This window comes from Staurois parvus, unplaced genomic scaffold, assembly GCF_062004578.1.
Source record: "Staurois parvus isolate SC_StPar_1 unplaced genomic scaffold, SC_StPar_1.0 ptg000159l, whole genome shotgun sequence".
In the NCBI taxonomy this organism is placed as follows: Eukaryota; Metazoa; Chordata; class Amphibia; order Anura; family Ranidae; genus Staurois; species Staurois parvus.
This window is the reverse complement of record NW_028317955.1, coordinates 1,450,656-1,475,585: the sequence shown is the minus strand read 5'-3', so window position 1 is coordinate 1,475,585 and position 24,930 is coordinate 1,450,656. Positions and strand designations below refer to the sequence as shown.

General features: G+C 42.9%; 2 protein-coding genes and 1 long non-coding RNA gene across 4 annotated transcripts in view; 1 reads left to right on the top strand and 2 right to left on the bottom strand.

Annotated features, from left to right (window-relative positions):
* LOC149463088 (uncharacterized) overlaps window positions 1-24,930 on the top strand; it is a 547,928-nt gene that overhangs the window by 347,656 nt on the left and 175,342 nt on the right. The window lies entirely within an intron of this gene.
* Window positions 6,517-7,260, bottom strand: LOC149463098 (protein kinase C delta type-like). The gene has a single exon (XM_089675898.1). The coding sequence runs from the start codon at window positions 7,258-7,260 to the stop codon at window positions 6,517-6,519; it is 744 nt and encodes a 247-aa protein (XP_089532024.1).
* LOC149463097 (protein kinase C delta type-like) lies at window positions 20,443-21,186 on the bottom strand. Its single transcript, XM_089675897.1, has one exon. It carries the CDS (start codon window positions 21,184-21,186, stop codon window positions 20,443-20,445), a length of 744 nt encoding a protein of 247 aa, XP_089532023.1.

Below are 24,930 nucleotides of genomic sequence, written 5' to 3'. Positions count from 1 at the left end.
GGGGGGGGGAAAGTATCATTGTGAGTGTTGAGTGACTGTGAATGGGAGATTGTAGTGTTTATAGTATAGTGTTAATGTCTAATTCCTCGTTGAGTCCACCTGGAGACAATGTATCTAATGTAAATATCCAATAAGTTTCTTGTGAACAGAGTTTTTTGAAACGATCAGACTCAGAGAGATTGTTGTGTATGGATTCTAAGACCCATACTTGTAGGCCATCAGTGGATTTTTGGTGATATTCAAGGAAGTGGCGGGGGACGCTATGTTTGTCTTTACCATCTTCAATAAGACGTCTGTGCTCGCCAAACCTTGCGCGGAGGGGTCTGATGGTGCGTCCCACATATAGGAGGCCGCAAGGGCAGGATATACAGTAGATCACATGATCAGTGGAGCAGTTGTAAAATTCTTTGAATGAATAGGTTTTTCCTTTTGTGGTGAAGTTTTTTTGTCCGTGTTTAGCGAATCGGCAAGTTTTGCATAGCGCTTTGTTGCATCTATACATGCCGACAATGGGTATGAGGCAGATTGTGTTGGGTGTGTTGGTGGGTGGGTTGTATTTGCTGGGGGCAATCTTGTTTTTAAGGTTGATGGCTTTGCGGTAGGTGTATTTTGGTTTTTTATCTAAAATGTCTATTAAATGTGGATCCTGTAGTAGTATTGGCCAATGTCTATTGATGATAGACTCCATTTTGTGAAAGTTGTTGTGGAATTTGGTTATAAATCTGACCTGGTTGGGAGGCTCTGTGCTATTGTGTGTTTGGGGTCTACCCTTGCGGTAGAAGGAGTGGGCCTCATCTACTAGCTTGTGTGGGTAACCTTTGTCTAGGAATTTCTTTATTAGGATGTCGCTCTGGAGATTGTAATCGGAATCTGTGGTGCAGTTTTGTCTGAGACGACAGAATTGTCCTTTAGGTATATTTTGGATCCATTTGGGGTGGTGGCAGCTGTTGAAGTGGAGGTATGAGTTTCCAGATACCGGTTTGAAGTGGTTTTTTGTTAATATTTGGAGATTGTCATGGTATAATTCGAGATCTAGGAATACAAGAGTATGTTTGTGGTGAGTGGAGGTGAAGGACAAAAGGATTTGAATTGCAATGGGTTACGAACTGGTCTACGTGTGATATTGGTCCATCCCAGATGACGATAATGTCATCTATGTAACGGCCGTAAAAGATGATGTGGGCTGCAAAGGGGTTATTGTGCCATATGTGTTTGTCCTCCCAGAAACTCATAGTCAAGTTTGCATATGAGGGTGCAAAGTTGGCTCCCATGGCTGTACCTTGAGTTTGTAAGTAGAAATCGTGGTTGAATGTGAAGTAATTGTGTTTGAGGCAAAATGAGGTGGCGTCTACTATAAAGGAAGATTGTTTGGGGTTGAGTGATGGATCCAAGGATAGATAGTGCTGGATGGCGGTGATGCCTACATCATGGGGTATCGAGGTGTATAGGGAGCAGACATCTAACGAGACCCAACAATAGTCGGGTTCCCAGGAGTATGTTTGGAGTAATTCTAGCAAGTGTCCGCTGTCCCGGATATATGAGTGTTGAGCCTGTGCAAGGGGTTGTAGGAAGTGGTCGATATATTGGGAGAAACCGCTAGTAATGCTCCCTGTGGCCGCTACGATTGGTCTTCCTGGTGGATTATTTGGATTTTTGTGTACTTTGGGCAGAAAGTAAAAATACGGGGTGTTGTAGAAGTCTTTAGATAGAAAAGAGGCTTCCTGCTTGGTGATGACACCATCAAGTAAGGCTGTGTTCGTTAGTAGTAGTGCGTCCTGTTTGAATTCGGGTAGTGGGTCTTTAGTTAATTTGGTATATGCTTTGGTTTTTATGCTTATGATTACTTCACACATGTGAGTGTTTCTACATTTAGACTTGAATTAAAAGACTTATTGCACTTAGAGGCGCTTCTCTGCTTTTTCTCATCTACAGAAGTTGCTACAGCTTATTTGGAAGCCTTGCCCTCAGTGCCACACGGAATCTTACGCTCTTCATACAGTAGCCACTAATACCACCATCACCCCATACTACCATTTCCCAGGACTTTGCAGTGTTTGCGCTGCTACAACCCTTCCTCATTTTTTCTGAATCATTGCAGTGATCAGCGTCTTGAAGTGGGACTGTGATAGTGCTGTAGGCAATCTGATACCAACTGACACTGACATCACCAGTGACACTATTAGAAAGATCAATAATAGTACTTTACACTGTCACTGTGCGAATGACGTTTACTGGGAAGGGGCTAACATTCTGGGGTAATCAAAGGGTTAAGTGTGTGCTTATGAATTTACTGAAAACTAAAAATGTTTTTACTAAAATCTGTTCCTTCTTCTTGCTTTGCAGGGAGAAGAAACAGACAGATCATTCCCTCTGTACAGAAGCCTGTGTTTTTGCTAACACAGGGCTCTGGGCTGTGATTGGACACAGCAGATCAGCAGGTGTCAGCCACGAATCATTGGCTGACACCTGCTGCCAAAATCCTGCTGTTGAGGTGCATTACAGCCCATTAAAGTTTGCAGTTGATGAATGTTTGGGGTAATGTCTGGGCCACCGGTGGATGGACAGAGGGAGGGGGCTGAGAATGGTGTGGGGCTACAGCACTCTCCTTCTCTGTCAAAAGCTCTGGACTGTGGGAGGAGCCAAGGCGTTATCGAATACAGTGCACTGAGGAGCCTGGAAGTGGGCGGAGCTCACAGAGCAACCTGCGGGTAGGTCACAGCGCTGGACTGACCCTGTTGGAGCTCTGTGAGCTCCGACCGCTTCCAGGCTCCTCAGTGCGCTGTATTCACATATTTGTTTCCTGTTTATTAGCGCTGCACCTTTATTTCTATGTTTATGTAGTGGAAGAAGAGGGTTTGCCACTTTGTGCTAGCTGCTTATTTACTTCTTTGCACTCACTACATAGCGGAACGCAATTGTGGGGTGTTGCAGCATTGGGTGGATGTGGCCACAGCGAACAGAGATAACGGCTAGCGCAGCGCTATCTGCTTCAGTAGAACTGCCTTTATTTGTGTTGTTTAGGCGTGTTACATGAGCAATGCAACATTTTGGAACCTGCAAGGGACCTTCATCACGCCAAGTGACAGAGAGACGCCTTTCAGTTGCAGCTTGTGAAACCTTGCGGCTGCAGCTGGACAGGATAATGCACCTAGAGCTACTAACATTTAGGGCAGTATGCACCCAGGGACGAATGATCGCAATGCAGATTGCTGGCTTTCTGGGCATTCGTCTCTGGGTGTATAGTCCCCTAAATGTTCGTAGGATTGGGTGCACCTTCCACCAGCTGTCAGTTTCCCATAGACTTTTCCAGTCTGCCAGCAGTGGGACTGGATGGTGCACCTGTGCCCTCCACCCTCACTTAAACACCAGAGTTGCATGCACTAGGTGGCAGAGAGTCTGTCCAGGCATGAAAGAGTGTATGAGAACAGGCAGTCCATCCCATCAGGTGAAATTGATCCACAAAGAACTGAGCCTGGAGTCAGGGGACTGGGGAGCCAAACTGTGTACAGACTTAGTGCAGGTTGACACCGGCATTGCACAGTAACGCGCTGTGTGTCCCTGTGCAGTTCAGTGCGATGCAATTTAAAAACGCACTGAAACTGGATCACATGGTTGTAAGCTCCAACGAGCCGGGCCCTCTCAGTCCTTCTGTATTCATTTGTATTGGAATTGTACAGTCTGCCCTTATGTTGTAAAGCGCTGCGTAAGCTGTTGGCGCTATATAAATCCTGTATTATAATAATAAAAAACATGGCTCTGCGGTACCATGCATTTTGGTGCAGGCAAACACACTGTATTTGTGATGTGTGTTTGGAGTGTCGTTAGGAATCTATTGCCACCCACAGCAGTGTTCTTGTGTGAACCAGGGCTGGGGCCCTTGTGCAGGGTGACTGGTCTTGTCTACACCCCCCCATAGATTTTTGCAGGCAACCTGTGATGGGTGTGACCACTAAAAATTCTGTTAAACCATCTACACATTGCTATATACCCCCTTCTAGCAAACTTCCCATATAAACAGGGATTTTTTCACTCATGTGAAGAAAAAAAAAAAAAAAAAATTTAAATATCACTGCAAACTATAGATAAAGTGCATAATTACCCTAAAACAAACAGATTCCAGCTTGTAATCAACCACATATGTACAGAGTGTCCTTAGATTGGTATCCTCTTGTCCCTCAGGACCTCACAAACAGACCAGGAATCATTATGTGAATTATAATCATATATAAAATTTATTGTAGCCACTTACATATAAAAACGATAAGATCAGCAAGACATCATCAAACTCCTCATGCCCAGTATACGATCCCCTTTCCGTGTGTAGAGGGTCTCCCGATCACCAGGTAATTCCCCCTTGCTACTCCTATCCAGCACTATCACTTTGTAGCTCTGGGGGACACCTGAAGTGCACCGTTACTCTCCAGACCTCCAACACGGAAACGGTGCACTTCAGGTGTCCCCCAGAGCTACAAAGTGATAGTGCTGGATAGGAGTAGCAAGGGGGAATTACCTGGTGATCGGGAGACCCTCTACACACGGAAAGGGGATCGTATACTGGGCATGAGGAGTTTGATGATGTCTTGCTGATCTTATCGTTTTTATATGTAAGTGGCTACAATAAATTTTATATATGATTATAATTCACATAATGATTCCTGGTCTGTTTGTGAGGTCCTGAGGGACAAGAGGATACCAATCTAAGGACACTCTGTACATATGTGGTTGATTACAAGCTGGAATTTGTTTGTTTTAGGGTAATTATGCACTTTATATATAGTTTGCAGTGATATTTAAAATTTTTTTTTTTTTTTCTTCACATGAGTGCTGTGACACTGGAGTGTTTTTTTTTTGCATGATACACGTGTGGCACTTTAGTTCTGGGATTTAAAAGGTAATATACTATGTTGAGATTTTGTTTTTTGAGGTATTTGAAGAGCACCTGTGATTGATTTGCATCTTCTTCAGTGGAGTAGGAAGCGTCTTCCTATCAAGAAATTGATCTTTGTTTGGACACATTATTTGGACACTTTGCATATTGGGACTTTATTTTATTTTTGTTCTTTTATATATATTTGATATTTTTTATTTTTGGGTAAACTCTTTGGGTCTTGATTTTTTCACTATAATTGTGGGTTTTTGGGTTTAAGTAAATGAATATATGTTTTATTAGTACTTCAGGGGAAGGATATTGATATGACTTTAAGGGATTTCTGAGGATTTTATATATGTGTGTGTGCTGATTTATACTTATTACATTGCTATATACCTCCTTCTAGCAAACTTTCCATAGAAACAGGGATTTTTCGTTCACATACATTTCAATGCATGTTTAAGCCGGCCAACTACGTCAAAGTAATCCCTCTCTGGCCAGTTCCTACCTTAATCTCTATCTATCTATCTATCTATCTATCTATCTATGCATTCAGTCGTATCCGACCCTTGGCAATTGCATGGACCGTCACTTGTAAGCGACCTTTTCCATGAATTTTCTTAGCAATTATTTTACAGGGTAGGTTGCCATGTCTTAATCCAACCCCTACCATGCCTGAGATCCCACATGGCCAGGGATGAAACTAGGACAATTAAGACAGGAGCCAATGAACCTACCAGCATGTCTTTGGAGTGTGGGAGGAAACCGGAGTACCCGGAGGAAACCCACGCGAACACAGGGAGAAAATGCTAAATCCATGCAGTAGGCGCCATGGTTGGAAATCGAACCCATGACCCAATTACTGCAAGGCAGAAGTGCTAACCACTAAGCCACTGTGCCGCCCATCTATCTATCAATATTATCTATTCCATAAATCTTTCCCACGCAGGGGCATCCACCATCAAACAAATGAAACAATATTCAGCCATCTGGCTTGTACATCGATTTCCGTCTGTCTCCTGCAGACTCTATCCGAAATGGCTTTCCCGCACACAGCTCGCCAATAGCACACAGCTTGTCTGGCTTCCACCTCTACTAGGTGAAGCCCACCTGACTCCAAGGCAGAGCCCTCCTGTGTGCCAGGGTGGAGCCCTCCTGTCTGCTGGGGTGGAGCCCAGAATCATGGCCTGGACTCCACAAAAAAGCCTGCACACACCTGTGCAATCAGCGTGCTGGCTGCTCTCAAAACATGGGCCCAGGATTGGAGATTTCATCCCTCCCAAATCTCTTTGAAATCTCCAGGCTACAGGTCCCAAAACAGGCTTTACAAGCCAAAGAGGAAACTGATAAACCAGTTTCCTCTGAATTACAACTGCCTGGAGCCCCTCAACCTCTATAGTCGAGAATCCTGGGTCACCACTGTGATTTCCACCGTGGCAGGATAGCGCACTATCTATCTATCTATCTATCTATCTATCTATCTATCTATCTATCTATCTATCTATCTTATCTATCTATCCTATCTATCTATCTGTCTGTCTATCTATCTATCATCATATCTAATTTACATTTTTTGTTCACTGTTGTGAACTTTTTAGTTGACCACCCATTGAAGGATGGCCCTCTGGTTGTGGTGGTGGTGAGGATCAGGCTTGTCTCGCCTTCATTCTCTCACTAATGTATTCAAAGGCCTTAAAATACTCCTGATGCAATGAGTCAATTGGCATCTCCAGGTCTTTGGACAGAAAAGTATCCACTTCAATGATTTCCTGCAGTGGTTCCTTGAGAATAGGTTCCAATGTACTTTGTACGAGTGATGGTCCTTCTTCTATCTCTTCCCAGTCAATACCCTTGAAGAAAGGGTGTGATCTGAGATTGCACACCAGGTGCGCACGTTGCTCTTGGTCATGACGTAAAAGTCTGAGTAAGAGATCTTGCAGATAAAAGTTCAAGTGCCGTAGGAAATAGGGTTCCGTGGCGTACATGGAAGTAACCAACTGCTCTTCAGTCTCCTGTCCAGTATAAAAAGGATGCTCGCCTAAGGCCATCTCATATACTATTATCCCAAATGAGAAATAGTCAGCCGGGTAATAGTATGGCCTTTGATAATAGACTTCAGGGGCCATGTAACATAGCGTCCCCACGCAACTTTTGACTCTGTTTTTCTCCGTGACGAACATTGCCGACAGGCCGAAATCGGCAATCTTGACGTGCCCGGCGTTATCCAGAAGAATGTTCTCTGGTTTTAGATCTCTGTGGACAATCTGAAGAGAATGAAGGTGCTGCAGTCCACAGAGAATTTCGGCAGTAACACATCTTAAGGTTACTTCATCAAGTGGAGCTGAATCTCTTATGAATTTTTCAAGATCTCCTCCGCCCAGGAACTCCATAGCAAAGACGAGATGAGTCTCTGTTTGAAAGGAGCAGTAGAGATGTGCGAAAAATGAGTATCTGTTGCACATTTCCATTATGTAGCTCTCTGTAATGACGCAGCTGGGATCCTGTCGAAGTAATGGTCTTTTTTTAACCATTTTCACTGCTAGCTTCTGCTTAATGTCAGGATGAGAGGCCAACACTACTTTTCCAAAGCTCCCCTGTCCTAGTACTCTATGGAAGGTGAAACTTTCCAGGCTGAGTTTGTAGGACTGGTCGGTAGGTGAAGTAGATTTGACCAGTGAAGCCTCCTTACTCTCACTGGTATGTGAAGTATTGGGAGGTTTCTTGTCCTCCATCGATGTAGCTTGCTGAATTTGCGCAGTGTCTTTGTTGGATGGGATCTCATTTTTGCCTGGAGACAGAGAAAAAAAGTATTATTTCTACTTCCACATCATTTATGTGAAACTGCGGCCATTTAAAGGCATATATGTCTTTATTATTTTGCATAAATTTAGCAAACATAGTATGAGAGGTAAACAGAACATGTACAAGTAGATAAATAACAAAAAAAAAAACATCACAGATGAGGTAACTGCGGCCATTTAAATGTCTTTTTTTTCTTTTACATATGGAAGGGAATCTTTGTTGTGACACTAATCTTATGTGACACGTTGTCCTTTATGGCAGTTCTATCCATTCCTAGACAATATGGTTCTCAGCCCTGGGGATCTATTGTCAGTGCATGGCTTTCTAAAACCCGTAACATCCCTAAGGGCTCGTTCACACTTGACTTTCTTTCTAACTCTTGCCAAACGCCCCTATAGCCTTGGACAGGCGTTAGACAGGCGTATGGGAAGCGTTTTTAACGTTCCCCAAACGCCCCATGCGCTTTTTTGAATCTGTTAGACATTTGCCAAGCGTAAAAACCGCACCACAAACGCTTATAATGAAGTTAAATGGTGTTAACGTTCCGCAACTGCCTCGCAACCGCTCCGCAAACGCCACCATAGACTTGAATGGGAGGCTTCAACTCCTCCTGACTCCACATGAAGCGTCAGTTTTGCCGCAACGCTAACGCTTCAGTGTGAACAGCACTATGTGCTGCCATGTGCAGAATTTTCATAAGCGTTTGAGAAGCTTTAAAAACGCTTCCCAAAGGTCCGTCTGACACCTGCTGACAAAGCTCGTGTGAGCTGAGCCTGACAGCTATGAAATGCTGAGTAACCGTACTTACACTTTCAGACCACCAAAAGATAGCAATCCTAATGTGATATCTGACCATATTGAGATCTTACTGCCAAAGAGCAATGATCAGCTACAATGGGGAATCCATACTGGCCCATTCCATACTCAGGCTGCGCTTTCTGCTAAGTAACTCTTGTGCTCTAGGGCTTGTTTACATCACATCCATTGAGCTACGTTTTTTCTACACACCCCCCCTACAATACAGCATGTTGTACTTTTCATAAACGCACATGCAGTGCAATGGGGTAAACGAGGCTTATTGAAATGCATTGTTTTTCTTGTATATGCATTCATACTACGTTCAATGCATGTGGTGTAAATGAGCCCTAAGCTGTTCCTCCCTCTCAATGCAATTCCATCAATCTGCTTATCTTCATTGACTAAATATAAATGTAACACTATGTTGTATTTGGTTGTGAGTCCGTAGTTGTGGATGACACCCCAACTTTCCTAACGATTTAGAAATGTGTGTGTAGAAAAATATGACAAAGCGGAATGAATGGTCTGCTCCTGCAGCCCCCAGTCTGCCTGGTCATACAGATCCTAGGACACAACTGTCTATAGGAATGGTCCTAGTGAATGGGAATGTCATGGGGGGGGGCAGTGTAAGGTCTCATTGCTATTGAAGGGTCCTGTATACACAGCCTGTCACTGGGGAGGGGCTCACACTGACTTTGTATTTATCCATAGACCATGTATGCCTCCTGCACACCTGACCCCTGACCCCTGCAGCCCAACTGTCACCTGAATTCAACTGAGGGCAGGCTGACAAATGCTGCTGCTAATGACAAGTGCTATTACTGGCAGGACCTCCAGGTACCTGACGGGGTCTTAACTCTCCCCTACTCTCTACCCGGTGACCCCATTATGTGTATGTATAGTGACCCCAATATATATGTAATTGGTGATAAATGTTGTATACCCTTACAGTGCCCTGCATTATATCTCAACAGACTAGTACTTACTTTCTGCGTCTTCTTCTTCTAATTTTGTCTGAGAAAAGGGGCAACATCTAGCCAGACACTGCCAAAATCTTTTCCCAGCTGCCCTAAATCTCCCCCTTTTAGGGGCAGAATCTTGGGGCTGTGATGCTGTTCTGTGGTCCTCTGTTAAGGGTCCCACTGTTTGTAATGTAAAAGGCTCCTCCTTGTTGGTTTTCAGGAGGTCCTTCACATTATTTGCTCTCTTTCTCGTAAATAGCCGCTTCATGATTACAAATGACAAAGCTGCACAGAGAAAGAGAAATCGCTTCCACTCCTGGTAGCGTACACAAAGGGAATGACTGCAAGCTGAGGGGGCGGAGCTAAGTGGTGATGACATCAGAGTTCTGGTAGCTATGGAAACAAGGTGACATGACCCTGGCTTGGAAGGTACATGACCATATATGGAAAAAACATTGTGCTTCCTATGTGGTGTTTGTAGATCACATTTTTTGGGTCATTTTTTTTCAAGTAAACAAAATGTGGGACATCTTTGCTCAGCTTACATCTGTATTATTCATGTTTTATGTATCCAGCGCCCAATGAAATCATGTTATTCCTGTCTATGGATGGGATTCACAAAGTTATACACCAGGACAAGGTTCTATTTTTAGCCCTGTACCTGCCATGTTCTGATCTGCTGGCTCCCAACTGAAATTAATGGTCATGTGATCTTAGCCTGCGGGAGGGGGGAGGGGAAGAAGACATTTTGGCCATTTAGTGTGTAGTCCGTTGAGTGCCAGGCTGTAATATTCCTTCATTATGAGGACATTGGTCAGATTTCAACGCTGAGATAGAATGACAACTGGTCATGTAACGCTGTATACTAATGGATTTCATATACCCTTTTTTTTTAGAAATTGAACTTTCTTTTGGTGATGTTTAATATCCACTGTTTTTGTTTTTTGTTTTTTTTTTACTATATAAAGGAAAAAGAATGTTGAAAATTGGACAATATGGTAGTCCTCAGCCCTGGATATCTATTCTCAGTGCATGGCTTTTATAAGTCCCCATGACATCCCTTAGGTCACCAAGACATAGCAATCTTAATGTGATATCTGACCACACTGAGATCTTAGCCCCAAAGACCACTGATCAGCTACAAAGGGGAAGCCATACCGGCCCATTCCATCCTCAGGCTGCGCTTCCTGCTTAGTAGCACTCGGGCTGTAAGGCTTGTTTACACCATATCCATTGACTGACTGGGTTTTTCTGCATACCACCGCACATGTATGGTGTGAAGAAATCTTTAAGCCGGCCATAGATGAGTCGAAAACCGAACATTCTGTCGATTGAAAAATGAGAATAGCCCATACAAGTGTGCCATCATTTGTTTGATTTTTCTAAAATAAATTGCGGCATGTTGGGTCTGGCACTTTCAATTGCTGCATGAAAATCGCATCTCGCAGCAGGCACACTAATAATGCGAAAACCAAACGATTCTACGTTCAACAAGAATTTTCGCTTGGTTTTCGATCCTATCTATGGCCGGCTTTACTGTCCTCCCTCTCAATGCAATTCCATTTGCAGACCCTTGCTGTTTCCTTATGTTCCCTATTGTTATTATGTCAGTGTCACTGAGGAGCTGCCACTAAAGTATATGGACCATTACAGACTTTTATGGACTTTTGGGTTATTTTAGCTTCATTTTGTATCATATATGCACCAGTGGTTGCTTCTGATTATACTATACTCCTTATTTACTTCTATCAATTCCATCATTCTGCTTATCCTAATTGAAAATCCACTGTCCTGTGTCTGGTGTCATCTCAGTAGTTGCGGATGCTGCCCCAACTTTCTTGATGTGTTAGAAATATTTGTATATGAAATAAATCTATACAGTGCTGTAAAAGAAAATATTTGCCCCCTTCCTATTTTTTTTTTGCATGTTTGTCACACTTTAATGATTTTGACCATCAAACAGATTTAGTGTGTGCGTGTCTCAATCCAGAGCGCTACGGTCTAGTTCACATTAGATGCAGTCCTGAGCCTTTTTTGCTGCATCAAAAAAATGCATGCACGGTGTTTTCCATGTACTCCAATGGCCCTAGTTCACACCAGTGCAGTCAGTTCCAGTCGGTTTCCAGTGCAGAAAAAAAAGTAGAACATGCTGCATTTTTTTATACAGAACTGTACTGAAACAGCAAACTTCATGAAAAGTGCGTGTGGTGTGAACTGTCAGCAAAAATGTATCTTTAATGCATCCGGAGTGCATTATTGTGCTGTAAACTGGCCCTAAGTGTTCTTTTTCTCTGCTACCTCGTTCCTGTGCTATCTGTTTGAGTCACACCTGTCAGATTTTCATGACCCCAAGAGAAAAAAGGTGACACATGATGGAGCTCCAGCACACAGCCTTTGATGAACAACCTAATTTCTGTTCCTGTGTGATGTGTAAGGGGGAGGGGGGGTGTCCCTTCCCTCCAATCAGCTCTCAATGAGCTCTGAAGACTGTAACTTCAGCTCTCTGCTCTCTGCTTTCTGAAAGCTCAGACATGCTGTAAAAATTCATACACACACAAACAGTGCTGTCAAATAAGTATTTGCCCCCTTCCTGTTTTTTTTTTTTTTGCATATTTGTCTCACTTAGATGATTCAGACTGTCAAACACATTTTAATATTACATGAAGAAAACCAGACTAAGTACAAAGTGCAGTTTTTAAGTGATGTGACGCTTTCATTTTATTAAGGGAAAAACAATCTGTCCAAACCTGCCTGGCCCTATGTGAAAAAGTAAATGCCCCCTAAACCTAATAAATGGTTGTGCCTCCCTTGGTGGCAACAACTGCAGTTAAGCATTTGCAATGATTGGCAATGAGCCTTTCACACCACTGTGGAGGGATTTTGGCCCACTCTTCTTTGCAGAATTGTTTTCATTCAGCCACCTTGGAGGGTTTTCCAGCATGAAAGGCCTTTTTAAGGTCATGCCACAGCATCTCAATGGGATTTAAGTCTGGACTTTGACTTGGTCACTCCAAAACCTTAATATTCCAGCTTTCTTTTAGTGGCATTTGATCACCACTGAGGTTTTTACATTTTTAAGTTATAAACCGAAAAAAGATAGAGCATTTTGAAAAAAAACCCAATATATTTTACTTTGTTACAGAAAAATATCCAATAAAGAAATTAAAACCACATTTCTTCATGAATTTATGCCAAAATGTATTCTGCTACGTCTTTGGTAAAAAAAAAAAAAATCCCAGTAAGTGTATATTGATTGGTTTGTGTGAACGTTATGGCGCCTACAAACTATGGTATAAATAAACTGGAAATTTTTATTTATACTAGTAATTGCAGTGATCAGCAAAAGAGAAAAAGGAGAGAAGCGCCTCTAAGTGCAATAAGTCTTTTAATTCAAGTCTAAATGTAGAAACACTCACATGTGTGAAGTAATGATAAGCATAAAAACCGTGGATAACAATAGTTAACGGTGGGGTGGTAACCCGGGTGAAGAGCCGTCATCTCTCTGCGATGTGGGGAGGTCAGCTCTCGGCTGGAACAGCGTGGTGGCTGGAGGGGAACAGCGGTGAGGCCGGCCGGCGTGCACGTCCTCCCTCAGAGCCAGATGGAACGCACGCTGGAATGTAGCGGCTGTGTGGCCGTGATGACGTCAGATCCCAGGGTGCACTGCAATGCGTTTCGGAGCATGCACTGGCCGTGGAAGGCGGAAGTGCACTCCTTTTTCAAGCAGGGGGAGGTGGATGAACACGGGTGAATATATAGGGAACGTGAGTCTAATTGATCAATTGACCAATTAACCAGTGATTTACCATTGCTGTCAGGTGAATAGTGTAAAGTCATGGATGTTAAATGGGGGGTAAAGGAAACCAAATGGAAAAAAGAGAGGATGTAATAAATAAGAAAACAGAAGACGAAAGAAAAATGATGAAATGGAAAAAAATAAATAAATAAATAAAAAAATTATGAAAAAAATAATTAAAAAAAAGAGAAAAAAAAAAATTAATGAAATGAAAAATGACGTTAATAAAAGATTTTTGAACAGCTGAAAATCGAAGAAACTATGTGAAAAAAGTTGATGGGGGTAATAAGAATAAAAAAAAAAAATTATATTCTGGGAGATTAGTGGGGTAAAATGTTTACCTTGCAGCACTGGCACATCAATTATGTATCAGTAGTGAGCAGATATTTAGTGGTAATACAGCATGTTTGCAAGGTGGGATATGGTTATGGCTCTACAGGAGCTTCATAATAATTCTAACATATATACATGTTGCTAGCGGGTATATTGACAATGGGTGTTAACATGGTAAGATGATAAACATATTGGTAATAATACATGCAAATGACATTATAAAGAGTAAATTACATTGTAAAAAATAGTAAAAAACAGAATAAAATATAAATAATGAACAAAAGGTTATAAATAATAAACTAAAAATGAATTAAAAAAAAAAAATTCGATAAAAAAATTTGATTAAAAAAATAAAAATAAAGGGGGGGGGGGGGGAAGTATCATTGTGAGTGTTGAGTGACTGTGAATGGGAGATTGTAGTGTTTATAGTATAGTGTTAATGTCTAATTCCTCGTTGAGTCCACCTGGAGACAATGTATCTAATGTAAATATCCAATAAGTTTCTTGTGAACAGAGTTTTTTGAAACGATCAGACTCAGAGAGATTGTTGTGTATGGATTCTAAGACCCATACTTGTAGGCCATCAGTGGATTTTTGGTGATATTCAAGGAAGTGGCGGGGGACGCTATGTTTGTCTTTACCATCTTCAATAAGACGTCTGTGCTCGCCAAACCTTGCGCGGAGGGGTCTGATGGTGCGTCCCACATATAGGAGGCCGCAAGGGCAGGATATACAGTAGATCACATGATCAGTGGAGCAGTTGTAAAATTCTTTGAATGAATAGGTTTTTCCTTTTGTGGTGAAGTTTTTTTGTCCGTGTTTAGCGAATCGGCAAGTTTTGCATAGCGCTTTGTTGCATCTATACATGCCGACAATGGGTATGAGGCAGATTGTGTTGGGTGTGTTGGTGGGTGGGTTGTATTTGCTGGGGGCAATCTTGTTTTTAAGGTTGATGGCTTTGCGGTAGGTGTATTTTGGTTTTTTATCTAAAATGTCTATTAAATGTGGATCCTGTAGTAGTATTGGCCAATGTCTATTGATGATAGACTCCATTTTGTGAAAGTTGTTGTGGAATTTGGTTATAAATCTGACCTGGTTGGGAGGCTCTGTGCTATTGTGTGTTTGGGGTCTACCCTTGCGGTAGAAGGAGTGGGCCTCATCTACTAGCTTGTGTGGGTAACCTTTGTCTAGGAATTTCTTTATTAGGATGTCGCTCTGGAGATTGTAATCGGAATCTGTGGTGCAGTTTTGTCTGAGACGACAGAATTGTCCTTTAGGTATATTTTGGATCCATTTGGGGTGGTGGCAGCTGTTGAAGTGGAGGTATGAGTTTCCAGATACCGGTTTGAAGTGGTTTTTTGTTAATATTTGGAGATTGTCATGGTATAATTCGAGATCTAGGAATACAAGAGTATGTTTGTGGTGAGTGGAGGTGAAGGACAAAAGGATTTGAATTGCAATGGGTTACGAACTGGTCTACGTGTGATATTGGTCCATCCCAGATGACGATAATGTCATCTATGTAACGGCCGTAAAAGATGATGTGGGCTGCAAAGGGGTTATTGTGCCATATGTGTTTGTCCTCCCAGAAACTCATAGTCAAGTTTGCATATGAGGGTGCAAAGTTGGCTCCCATGGCTGTACCTTGAGTTTGTAAGTAGAAATCGTGGTTGAATGTGAAGTAATTGTGTTTGAGGCAAAATGAGGTGGCGTCTACTATAAAGGAAGATTGTTTGGGGTTGAGTGATGGATCCAAGGATAGATAGTGCTGGATGGCGGTGATGCCTACATCATGGGGTATCGAGGTGTATAGGGAGCAGACATCTAACGAGACCCAACAATAGTCGGGTTCCCAGGAGTATGTTTGGAGTAATTCTAGCAAGTGTCCGCTGTCCCGGATATATGAGTGTTGAGCCTGTGCAAGGGGTTGTAGGAAGTGGTCGATATATTGGGAGAAACCGCTAGTAATGCTCCCTGTGGCCGCTACGATTGGTCTTCCTGGTGGATTATTTGGATTTTTGTGTACTTTGGGCAGAAAGTAAAAATACGGGGTGTTGTAGAAGTCTTTAGATAGAAAAGAGGCTTCCTGCTTGGTGATGACACCATCAAGTAAGGCTGTGTTCGTTAGTAGTAGTGCGTCCTGTTTGAATTCGGGTAGTGGGTCTTTAGTTAATTTGGTATATGCTTTGGTTTTTATGCTTATGATTACTTCACACATGTGAGTGTTTCTACATTTAGACTTGAATTAAAAGACTTATTGCACTTAGAGGCGCTTCTCTGCTTTTTCTCATCTACAGAAGTTGCTACAGCTTATTTGGAAGCCTTGCCCTCAGTGCCACACGGAATCTTACGCTCTTCATACAGTAGCCACTAATACCACCATCACCCCATACTACCATTTCCCAGGACTTTGCAGTGTTTGCGCTGCTACAACCCTTCCTCATTTTTTCTGAATCATTGCAGTGATCAGCGTCTTGAAGTGGGACTGTGATAGTGCTGTAGGCAATCTGATACCAACTGACACTGACATCACCAGTGACACTATTAGAAAGATCAATAATAGTACTTTACACTGTCACTGTGCGAATGACGTTTACTGGGAAGGGGCTAACATTCTGGGGTAATCAAAGGGTTAAGTGTGTGCTTATGAATTTACTGAAAACTAAAAATGTTTTTACTAAAATCTGTTCCTTCTTCTTGCTTTGCAGGGAGAAGAAACAGACAGATCATTCCCTCTGTACAGAAGCCTGTGTTTTTGCTAACACAGGGCTCTGGGCTGTGATTGGACACAGCAGATCAGCAGGTGTCAGCCACGAATCATTGGCTGACACCTGCTGCCAAAATCCTGCTGTTGAGGTGCATTACAGCCCATTAAAGTTTGCAGTTGATGAATGTTTGGGGTAATGTCTGGGCCACCGGTGGATGGACAGAGGGAGGGGGCTGAGAATGGTGTGGGGCTACAGCACTCTCCTTCTCTGTCAAAAGCTCTGGACTGTGGGAGGAGCCAAGGCGTTATCGAATACAGTGCACTGAGGAGCCTGGAAGTGGGCGGAGCTCACAGAGCAACCTGCGGGTAGGTCACAGCGCTGGACTGACCCTGTTGGAGCTCTGTGAGCTCCGACCGCTTCCAGGCTCCTCAGTGCGCTGTATTCACATATTTGTTTCCTGTTTATTAGCGCTGCACCTTTATTTCTATGTTTATGTAGTGGAAGAAGAGGGTTTGCCACTTTGTGCTAGCTGCTTATTTACTTCTTTGCACTCACTACATAGCGGAACGCAATTGTGGGGTGTTGCAGCATTGGGTGGATGTGGCCACAGCGAACAGAGATAACGGCTAGCGCAGCGCTATCTGCTTCAGTAGAACTGCCTTTATTTGTGTTGTTTAGGCGTGTTACATGAGCAATGCAACATTTTGGAACCTGCAAGGGACCTTCATCACGCCAAGTGACAGAGAGACGCCTTTCAGTTGCAGCTTGTGAAACCTTGCGGCTGCAGCTGGACAGGATAATGCACCTAGAGCTACTAACATTTAGGGCAGTATGCACCCAGGGACGAATGATCGCAATGCAGATTGCTGGCTTTCTGGGCATTCGTCTCTGGGTGTATAGTCCCCTAAATGTTCGTAGGATTGGGTGCACCTTCCACCAGCTGTCAGTTTCCCATAGACTTTTCCAGTCTGCCAGCAGTGGGACTGGATGGTGCACCTGTGCCCTCCACCCTCACTTAAACACCAGAGTTGCATGCACTAGGTGGCAGAGAGTCTGTCCAGGCATGAAAGAGTGTATGAGAACAGGCAGTCCATCCCATCAGGTGAAATTGATCCACAAAGAACTGAGCCTGGAGTCAGGAGACTGGGGAGCCAAACTGTGTACAGACTTAGTGCAGGTTGACACCGGCATTGCACAGTAACGCGCTGTGTGTCCCTGTGCAGTTCAGTGCGATGCAATTTAAAAACGCACTGAAACTGGATCACATGGTTGTAAGCTCCAACGAGCCGGGCCCTCTCAGTCCTTCTGTATTCATTTGTATTGGAATTGTACAGTCTGCCCTTATGTTGTAAAGCGCTGCGTAAGCTGTTGGCGCTATATAAATCCTGTATTATAATAATAAAAAACATGGCTCTGCGGTACCATGCATTTTGGTGCAGGCAAACACACTGTATTTGTGATGTGTGTTTGGAGTGTCGTTAGGAATCTATTGCCACCCACAGCAGTGTTCTTGTGTGAACCAGGGCTGGGGCCCTTGTGCAGGGTGACTGGTCTTGTCTACACCCCCCCATAGATTTTTGCAGGCAACCTGTGATGGGTGTGACCACTAAAAATTCTGTTAAACCATCTACACATTGCTATATACCCCCTTCTAGCAAACTTCCCATATAAACAGGGATTTTTTCACTCATGTGAAGAAAAAAAAAAAAAAAAAATTTAAATATCACTGCAAACTATAGATAAAGTGCATAATTACCCTAAAACAAACAGATTCCAGCTTGTAATCAACCACATATGTACAGAGTGTCCTTAGATTGGTATCCTCTTGTCCCTCAGGACCTCACAAACAGACCAGGAATCATTATGTGAATTATAATCATATATAAAATTTATTGTAGCCACTTACATATAAAAACGATAAGATCAGCAAGACATCATCAAACTCCTCATGCCCAGTATACGATCCCCTTTCCGTGTGTAGAGGGTCTCCCGATCACCAGGTAATTCCCCCTTGCTACTCCTATCCAGCACTATCACTTTGTAGCTCTGGGGGACACCTGAAGTGCACCGTTACTCTCCAGACCTCCAACACGGAAACGGTGCACTTCAGGTGTCCCCCAGAGCTACAAAGTGATAGTGCTGGATAGGAGTAGCAAGGGGGAATTACCTGGTGATCGGGAGACCCTCTACACACGGAAAGGGGATCGTATACTGGGCATGAGGAGTTTGATGATGTCTTGCTGATCTTATCGTTTTTATATGTAAGTGGCTACAATAAATTTTATATATGATTATAATTCACATAATGATTCCTGGTCTGTTTGTGAGGTCCTGAGGGACAAGAGGATACCAATCTAAGGACACTCTGTACATATGTGGTTGATTACAAGCTGGAATTTGTTTGTTTTAGGGTAATTATGCACTTTATATATAGTTTGCAGTGATATTTAAAATTTTTTTTTTTTTTTCTTCACATGAGTGCTGTGACACTGGAGTGTTTTTTTTTTGCATGATACACGTGTGGCACTTTAGTTCTGGGATTTAAAAGGTAATATACTATGTTGAGATTTTGTTTTTTGAGGTATTTGAAGAGCACCTGTGATTGATTTGCATCTTCTTCAGTGGAGTAGGAAGCGTCTTCCTATCAAGAAATTGATCTTTGTTTGGACACATTATTTGGACACTTTGCATATTGGGACTTTATTTTATTTTTGTTCTTTTATATATATTTGATATTTTTTATTTTTGGGTAAACTCTTTGGGTCTTGATTTTTTCACTATAATTGTGGGTTTTTGGGTTTAAGTAAATGAATATATGTTTTATTAGTACTTCAGGGGAAGGATATTGATATGACTTTAAGGGATTTCTGAGGATTTTATATATGTGTGTGTGCTGATTTATACTTATTACATTGCTATATACCTCCTTCTAGCAAACTTTCCATAGAAACAGGGATTTTTCGTTCACATACATTTCAATGCATGTTTAAGCCGGCCAACTACGTCAAAGTAATCCCTCTCTGGCCAGTTCCTACCTTAATCTCTATCTATCTATCTATCTATCTATCTATCTATGCATTCAGTCGTATCCGACCCTTGGCAATTGCATGGACCGTCACTTGTAAGCGACCTTTTCCATGAATTTTCTTAGCAATTATTTTACAGGGTAGGTTGCCATGTCTTAATCCAACCCCTACCATGCCTGAGATCCCACATGGCCAGGGATGAAACTAGGACAATTAAGACAGGAGCCAATGAACCTACCAGCATGTCTTTGGAGTGTGGGAGGAAACCGGAGTACCCGGAGGAAACCCACGCGAACACAGGGAGAAAATGCTAAATCCATGCAGTAGGCGCCATGGTTGGAAATCGAACCCATGACCCAATTACTGCAAGGCAGAAGTGCTAACCACTAAGCCACTGTGCCGCCCATCTATCTATCAATATTATCTATTCCATAAATCTTTCCCACGCAGGGGCATCCACCATCAAACAAATGAAACAATATTCAGCCATCTGGCTTGTACATCGATTTCCGTCTGTCTCCTGCAGACTCTATCCGAAATGGCTTTCCCGCACACAGCTCGCCAATAGCACACAGCTTGTCTGGCTTCCACCTCTACTAGGTGAAGCCCACCTGACTCCAAGGCAGAGCCCTCCTGTGTGCCAGGGTGGAGCCCTCCTGTCTGCTGGGGTGGAGCCCAGAATCATGGCCTGGACTCCACAAAAAAGCCTGCACACACCTGTGCAATCAGCGTGCTGGCTGCTCTCAAAACATGGGCCCAGGATTGGAGATTTCATCCCTCCCAAATCTCTTTGAAATCTCCAGGCTACAGGTCCCAAAACAGGCTTTACAAGCCAAAGAGGAAACTGATAAACCAGTTTCCTCTGAATTACAACTGCCTGGAGCCCCTCAACCTCTATAGTCGAGAATCCTGGGTCACCACTGTGATTTCCACCGTGGCAGGATAGCGCACTATCTATCTATCTATCTATCTATCTATCTATCTATCTATCTATCTATCTATCTATCTTATCTATCTATCCTATCTATCTATCTGTCTGTCTATCTATCTATCATCATATCTAATTTACATTTTTTGTTCACTGTTGTGAACTTTTTAGTTGACCACCCATTGAAGGATGGCCCTCTGGTTGTGGTGGTGGTGAGGATCAGGCTTGTCTCGCCTTCATTCTCTCACTAATGTATTCAAAGGCCTTAAAATACTCCTGATGCAATGAGTCAATTGGCATCTCCAGGTCTTTGGACAGAAAAGTATCCACTTCAATGATTTCCTGCAGTGGTTCCTTGAGAATAGGTTCCAATGTACTTTGTACGAGTGATGGTCCTTCTTCTATCTCTTCCCAGTCAATACCCTTGAAGAAAGGGTGTGATCTGAGATTGCACACCAGGTGCGCACGTTGCTCTTGGTCATGACGTAAAAGTCTGAGTAAGAGATCTTGCAGATAAAAGTTCAAGTGCCGTAGGAAATAGGGTTCCGTGGCGTACATGGAAGTAACCAACTGCTCTTCAGTCTCCTGTCCAGTATAAAAAGGATGCTCGCCTAAGGCCATCTCATATACTATTATCCCAAATGAGAAATAGTCAGCCGGGTAATAGTATGGCCTTTGATAATAGACTTCAGGGGCCATGTAACATAGCGTCCCCACGCAACTTTTGACTCTGTTTTTCTCCGTGACGAACATTGCCGACAGGCCGAAATCGGCAATCTTGACGTGCCCGGCGTTATCCAGAAGAATGTTCTCTGGTTTTAGATCTCTGTGGACAATCTGAAGAGAATGAAGGTGCTGCAGTCCACAGAGAATTTCGGCAGTAACACATCTTAAGGTTACTTCATCAAGTGGAGCTGAATCTCTTATGAATTTTTCAAGATCTCCTCCGCCCAGGAACTCCATAGCAAAGACGAGATGAGTCTCTGTTTGAAAGGAGCAGTAGAGATGTGCGAAAAATGAGTATCTGTTGCACATTTCCATTATGTAGCTCTCTGTAATGACGCAGCTGGGATCCTGTCGAAGTAATGGTCTTTTTTTAACCATTTTCACTGCTAGCTTCTGCTTAATGTCAGGATGAGAGGCCAACACTACTTTTCCAAAGCTCCCCTGTCCTAGTACTCTATGGAAGGTGAAACTTTCCAGGCTGAGTTTGTAGGACTGGTCGGTAGGTGAAGTAGATTTGACCAGTGAAGCCTCCTTACTCTCACTGGTATGTGAAGTATTGGGAGGTTTCTTGTCCTCCATCGATGTAGCTTGCTGAATTTGCGCAGTGTCTTTGTTGGATGGGATCTCATTTTTGCCTGGAGACAGAGAAAAAAAGTATTATTTCTACTTCCACATCATTTATGTGAAACTGCGGCCATTTAAAGGCATATATGTCTTTATTATTTTGCATAAATTTAGCAAACATAGTATGAGAGGTAAACAGAACATGTACAAGTAGATAAATAACAAAAAAAAAAACATCACAGATGAGGTAACTGCGGCCATTTAAATGTCTTTTTTTTCTTTTACATATGGAAGGGAATCTTTGTTGTGACACTAATCTTATGTGACACGTTGTCCTTTATGGCAGTTCTATCCATTCCTAGACAATATGGTTCTCAGCCCTGGGGATCTATTGTCAGTGCATGGCTTTCTAAAACCCGTAACATCCCTAAGGGCTCGTTCACACTTGACTTTCTTTCTAACTCTTGCCAAACGCCCCTATAGCCTTGGACAGGCGTTAGACAGGCGTATGGGAAGCGTTTTTAACGTTCCCCAAACGCCCCATGCGCTTTTTTGAATCTGTTAGACATTTGCCAAGCGTAAAAACCGCACCACAAACGCTTATAATGAAGTTAAATGGTGTTAACGTTCCGCAACTGCCTCGCAACCGCTCCGCAAACGCCACCATAGACTTGAATGGGAGGCTTCAACTCCTCCTGACTCCACATGAAGCGTCAGTTTTGCCGCAACGCTAACGCTTCAGTGTGAACAGCACTATGTGCTGCCATGTGCAGAATTTTCATAAGCGTTTGAGAAGCTTTAAAAACGCTTCCCAAAGGTCCGTCTGACACCTGCTGACAAAGCTCGTGTGAGCTGAGCCTGACAGCTATGAAATGCTGAGTAACCGTACTTACACTTTCAGACCACCAAAAGATAGCAATCCTAATGTGATATCTGACCATATTGAGATCTTACTGCCAAAGAGCAATGATCAGCTACAATGGGGAATCCATACTGGCCCATTCCATACTCAGGCTGCGCTTTCTGCTAAGTAACTCTTGTGCTCTAGGGCTTGTTTACATCACATCCATTGAGCTACGTTTTTTCTACACACCCCCCCTACAATACAGCATGTTGTACTTTTCATAAACGCACATGCAGTGCAATGGGGTAAACGAGGCTTATTGAAATGCATTGTTTTTCTTGTATATGCATTCATACTACGTTCAATGCATGTGGTGTAAATGAGCCCTAAGCTGTTCCTCCCTCTCAATGCAATTCCATCAATCTGCTTATCTTCATTGACTAAATATAAATGTAACACTATGTTGTATTTGGTTGTGAGTCCGTAGTTGTGGATGACACCCCAACTTTCCTAACGATTTAGAAATGTGTGTGTAGAAAAATATGACAAAGCGGAATGAATGGTCTGCTCCTGCAGCCCCCAGTCTGCCTGGTCATACAGATCCTAGGACACAACTGTCTATAGGAATGGTCCTAGTGAATGGGAATGTCATGGGGGGGGGCAGTGTAAGGTCTCATTGCTATTGAAGGGTCCTGTATACACAGCCTGTCACTGGGGAGGGGCTCACACTGACTTTGTATTTATCCATAGACCATGTATGCCTCCTGCACACCTGACCCCTGACCCCTGCAGCCCAACTGTCACCTGAATTCAACTGAGGGCAGGCTGACAAATGCTGCTGCTAATGACAAGTGCTATTACTGGCAGGACCTCCAGGTACCTGACGGGGTCTTAACTCTCCCCTACTCTCTACCCGGTGACCCCATTATGTGTATGTATAGTGACCCCAATATATATGTAATTGGTGATAAATGTTGTATACCCTTACAGTGCCCTGCATTATATCTCAACAGACTAGTACTTACTTTCTGCGTCTTCTTCTTCTAATTTTGTCTGAGAAAAGGGGCAACATCTAGCCAGACACTGCCAAAATCTTTTCCCAGCTGCCCTAAATCTCCCCCTTTTAGGGGCAGAATCTTGGGGCTGTGATGCTGTTCTGTGGTCCTCTGTTAAGGGTCCCACTGTTTGTAATGTAAAAGGCTCCTCCTTGTTGGTTTTCAGGAGGTCCTTCACATTATTTGCTCTCTTTCTCGTAAATAGCCGCTTCATGATTACAAATGACAAAGCTGCACAGAGAAAGAGAAATCGCTTCCACTCCTGGTAGCGTACACAAAGGGAATGACTGCAAGCTGAGGGGGCGGAGCTAAGTGGTGATGACATCAGAGTTCTGGTAGCTATGGAAACAAGGTGACATGACCCTGGCTTGGAAGGTACATGACCATATATGGAAAAAACATTGTGCTTCCTATGTGGTGTTTGTAGATCACATTTTTTGGGTCATTTTTTTTCAAGTAAACAAAATGTGGGACATCTTTGCTCAGCTTACATCTGTATTATTCATGTTTTATGTATCCAGCGCCCAATGAAATCATGTTATTCCTGTCTATGGATGGGATTCACAAAGTTATACACCAGGACAAGGTTCTATTTTTAGCCCTGTACCTGCCATGTTCTGATCTGCTGGCTCCCAACTGAAATTAATGGTCATGTGATCTTAGCCTGCGGGAGGGGGGAGGGGAAGAAGACATTTTGGCCATTTAGTGTGTAGTCCGTTGAGTGCCAGGCTGTAATATTCCTTCATTATGAGGACATTGGTCAGATTTCAACGCTGAGATAGAATGACAACTGGTCATGTAACGCTGTATACTAATGGATTTCATATACCCTTTTTTTTTAGAAATTGAACTTTCTTTTGGTGATGTTTAATATCCACTGTTTTTGTTTTTTGTTTTTTTTTTACTATATAAAGGAAAAAGAATGTTGAAAATTGGACAATATGGTAGTCCTCAGCCCTGGATATCTATTCTCAGTGCATGGCTTTTATAAGTCCCCATGACATCCCTTAGGTCACCAAGACATAGCAATCTTAATGTGATATCTGACCACACTGAGATCTTAGCCCCAAAGACCACTGATCAGCTACAAAGGGGAAGCCATACCGGCCCATTCCATCCTCAGGCTGCGCTTCCTGCTTAGTAGCACTCGGGCTGTAAGGCTTGTTTACACCATATCCATTGACTGACTGGGTTTTTCTGCATACCACCGCACATGTATGGTGTGAAGAAATCTTTAAGCCGGCCATAGATGAGTCGAAAACCGAACATTCTGTCGATTGAAAAATGAGAATAGCCCATACAAGTGTGCCATCATTTGTTTGATTTTTCTAAAATAAATTGCGGCATGTTGGGTCTGGCACTTTCAATTGCTGCATGAAAATCGCATCTCGCAGCAGGCACACTAATAATGCGAAAACCAAACGATTCTACGTTCAACAAGAATTTTCGCTTGGTTTTCGATCCTATCTATGGCCGGCTTTACTGTCCTCCCTCTCAATGCAATTCCATTTGCAGACC